Source organism: Asparagus officinalis, chromosome 1, assembly GCF_001876935.1.
Source record: "Asparagus officinalis chromosome 1, Aspof.V1, whole genome shotgun sequence".
Classification (NCBI taxonomy): domain Eukaryota; kingdom Viridiplantae; phylum Streptophyta; class Magnoliopsida; order Asparagales; family Asparagaceae; genus Asparagus; species Asparagus officinalis.
Window position 1 is genome coordinate 119090352 of NC_033794.1, and position 3975 is coordinate 119094326.

The 3975-nt window shown below is 36.4% G+C and overlaps 1 protein-coding gene across 1 annotated transcript; it reads left to right on the top strand.

Moving 5' to 3' along the window:
* Positions 439-1870, top strand: LOC109840379. The gene is made up of 3 exons (XM_020409007.1): positions 439-960; positions 1045-1294; positions 1356-1870. Exons 1-3 carry the CDS (start codon positions 439-441, stop codon positions 1868-1870), a joined length of 1287 nt encoding a protein of 428 aa, XP_020264596.1.

A 3975-nucleotide genomic window follows, 5' to 3' on the forward strand; every position in this document is an offset into this window, starting at 1 on the left:
AGCCTGATTTTGTGCTTGACCGCAGATTGTGCCAACTTCACTGGCTTTAGGTGCGCTCCGACTTTTTCCGTAAGGTATACCTCTTCACAGAGCGAAACTCTCCCATTTTCAAACATGCATGGAATCATCTGTTTTTATCTTCGAAATTAAAGCTTCTGTTTTGGGGGTTTTGGCCCTAGATCCACACTATACAAAGCCCTTTCTTTTGGTAGCTTCCTAATATTTTTATCGGAAGAATCAATCAACCCTTTTATGCAGTTAATGTATAACCCCAACATTAGAGGGAATAATCAAACATAGTCTTTTAATCCAGTAGTCAATGATACAAGGCCTAAGTTAACTCTGCATGTGGATGGTGCTTTTAATTTCTTTATGGGGTTAACAACTACGCCAGTTGATATTAAATTAAAAATTTTAACTTATAAGTAATACTTGTAGATGGATGGTGATTTTGATGGTGAAGATGTTGTCATTCGAATGTGTGCTGGGGCTGCTTTGTCGATCATGGTTATAATTTTTACATTTTTGAGGAGACTGGAGCGTCGTCGTAGATCAATACGGTCTGGACCAAGTGATGAACGACTACGGCAGGAAAAGACTAGGGCAGCATTGATGAGTCGTATCTATCACGGTTATAGTGATAGCTGTCAAAACTTCGTTAGAATGCGCTCAGGTGCCTTTATGAAACTTGCAAAGTTAATGAGGAAGAAACATCTGTTAAAGGACTCTAGGCACATTACAGTAGAGGAGCAACTGGCCATAACATTGAATATATTGGGCCATAAATCCAAAAACTGTACAATGAGAACACAATTCATAAGATCAGGGGAGACCGTTAGTAGATACTTCAACAGAGTATTGCAAGCTATTTCATGCATACAAGGCAAGTACATGAAACAAGCCCCGAATGAAGTGCCTCAAGAGATCCTAAGCAATCCATCATTTTACCCATTTTTCAAGGTATCATCCACTACCAAATTAGCATAATATTACTTATCTAAGCAAGTCATATATTACATTGACAAAGTACGTTGCACTATATAGGATTGCATAGGTATGATAGATGGCACACATGTGGATGCCATGCTACCTGCTTCACTCGTCGTGCGTTTCAGAGGGCGCAAATGTGTCACACAAAATATTCTTGCGGCTTGCACACCAAACAAACTGTTCACCTACGTTTTAGCTGGTTGGGAGGGGTCGGCTAACGACTATAGAATACTTCAAGAAGCGCTATCTAGGCCGAAGCCATATGGCTTACGGGTGTACACTGGTAACAAGCTCGATAACGAAAGTAATTAGTCACTAATAATTGCATTTTTACAATTCTAATGACATTACTGTGTAATATGTAGATAAATATTACTTGTGCGATGCGGGGTACACAACCCAACCGGGTTTTATTTCCCCATATCGCGGTGTTCGTTATCATCTGAAGGAATTTACGGGTCGAACACCTCAAAATAGGAGGGAGTTATTCAACCTTAGACATTCATCTTTGAGGTCTAAGATTGAAGCTACCTTCGGTATATTGAAGAGTCGTTTCAAGATACTCACAGCAAAACCCCACTACCCCTTCCCCGTACAAGTTGACATCGTTTTGGCATGCACAGTTCTCCATAACTACATTGCAACAGTGGATCCAGATGATGAGTTGCTCAATGAGAGCTTCGACTTTGAAGAGGAAGCTCTTGCAGAGGAAATTAATGAAGAGGCCAATGTTATGGATTTCACTCAGCCCCAATCGGTAAGAGAACAAAGCGCTTCAAAGGATGAGTGGAGGTCTCGTAGAGATCAAATCGCTTTGGACATGTGGACCGATTATTGTCATAGGTATCGGCATGGTGACACATCTGAATCTGCCATGTGATTTGTGTAGTTCCAAATGCAGTACTTTTATGTATTACTTGTTGTTGGTTTTTCATGTAACTTAATGAGCCTTACTTTTCATCGAGACATGGTGTACTTTATGATGACTATGATGGTACTAGGTCAATTTCCCTATTTATCATATATTCACTCGTTGTTGCTATACTTACACTTGCATGGTATTCATATATTTGCTACTTATCATGTTGAGGGCATCAAATTACAATTGTTGAACTATAGGGAATGGGAGACAAATCATCCTCCGTAGGGCATGATGTGGGCAAAGAGCTTAATACTCACTCCCCTACTTCAATGGCCCCACCACCTCCACCTGTGTTTCCGTCCAGCAGTGCATTCAATCAAAGTTACAATCCCCTCTTTCAGTCAGCCTCACCCTTTGTGCAATCATCCTCAGTATTTCCAAATGTACCGCACTACGATGGTAATTTTTACCCCATGTTAAACCCCATTTCATCTTACATGCACATGCTCAGTTCTCCACCACCTTTGGCACAAACTGTGCAAGGGTCCAATTCTTCCGGACAATTTCATTCTCCAACGAGTATTACAGGGGCTACTTCTGATTCAGGTAACAAAAAAAGGTTGGCAAACGATGAAGTGGTAGCAACTTCGCCTTGCACACCAAGAAAAGGCAAAGCTCTTACCCATAAGAAACGGAAAAAAAATTTCTGAGATTGCCATTTTTCTTTGCAATTTATAATCTACTTTGCATATATTTTAAAAGAACACTATTCACCCCTCTTCTAGTGTTCTAGTGTATCTATTTCAGATCCTACATTTGGTATCAGAGCAAGGTGAAAGATGGCATCGTCAAATACATCACAATTCAAGGAAGGTTACTCTACAAATCGTCCTCCAATGTTCGATGGTTCGAACTACAACTATTGGAAGTGCAGAATGAAGATTTACCTTCAATCAATTGGCTACGAACTTTGGAACGTCGTGGAAACAAAATATGAGAAGCCAACAACTCCTTTTGCAGAATGGACTACTTCTCAAAGAAATAATGCAAATTTGGATTCAAAAGCAATGAATGCATTATTTTGTGCACTTGACAAGAATGAGTTCAATAGGGTGTCAACGGCCACATCTGCATACGATATTTGGCATACACTTGAGGTAACTCATGAAGGTACAAATAAAGTTAAAGAATCTAAAATATCTGTTCTTGTGCACAGGTTTGAGTTATTCAAAATGAAAGAACAAAAAGAGGAATCCACTCACATGTGCTTCATGGCACAAGAAGATGAGGTATGCAATAATGAAGAATTATTAGATGCTTTCAATGAATTATATGAAACATTTTTGAGATTAAAGGCTTCACATAATTTTCTTAAAGGTGAAAATAAAAGATTACTTGAAGAAATTTCTGATTTTAATTCTTCTACTATTTCTAATTCTCAAGTAATTGAATTGAAAGAGGAAAATAAATCCTTGCTTAAAGAAAATCATATTTTGACTAATGAGAATGTTTATCTAAAATCAGAATGCAATGATTTAAAAATCCGCATTAATGTTTTAGATAAAGATATTTCTTCTATTAAATTAAAATATGATGATATATGTTTGAATGTTAGTAAATTCAATAAAAGTAAAGAGAATTTGAATAATTTGCTCTCATTTCAAAAATCTTCAAACAATCATTTTGGCATTGGATTTGTTCCTAAGTATTTTATAAAGAATGATTATGTTTTGAAGAATAATAATAAGAATATTCATGCTAAACAAAATAAGTATATATGGATTCCTAAGAATTTGAATATTCATGATAGGAATTATTATATTTCATCTTATATTTATGAAGTTTGCAATTCAAAGAATTACACTTATGTTAACAAATGGAAACCAAATTCCAAGTGGATTTGGATTCCTAAGGGCTAATCCTAATGATATAATATAAAAGGGTACCAAAGTGCTTGATATTTTTATTAAGGTACCCAAGAAAAGAAATTTTTAATTAGAATTATGTTTATTTCTTTTTGCTAATGACAAAGGGGGAGTTATATAGAAAATTTTAAATTTTAAATTTTTTACTAATGCTTTGATGCAGGGGGAGTAAAAGATTTTATTTAATGATTTCATGCA

Bases quoted from the DNA above. Each gene is read 5' to 3' on its own strand.
- LOC109840379 (XM_020409007.1), top strand. From the start codon at position 439: ATGGATGGTGATTTTGATGGTGAAGATGTTGTCATTCGAATGTGTGCT. The intron at 961-1,044 runs GTATCATCCACT...TGCACTATATAG, and splicing joins CATTTTACCCATTTTTCAAG to GATTGCATAGGTATGATAGA. The intron at 1,295-1,355 runs GTAATTAGTCAC...TGTAATATGTAG, and splicing joins TAACAAGCTCGATAACGAAA to ATAAATATTACTTGTGCGAT.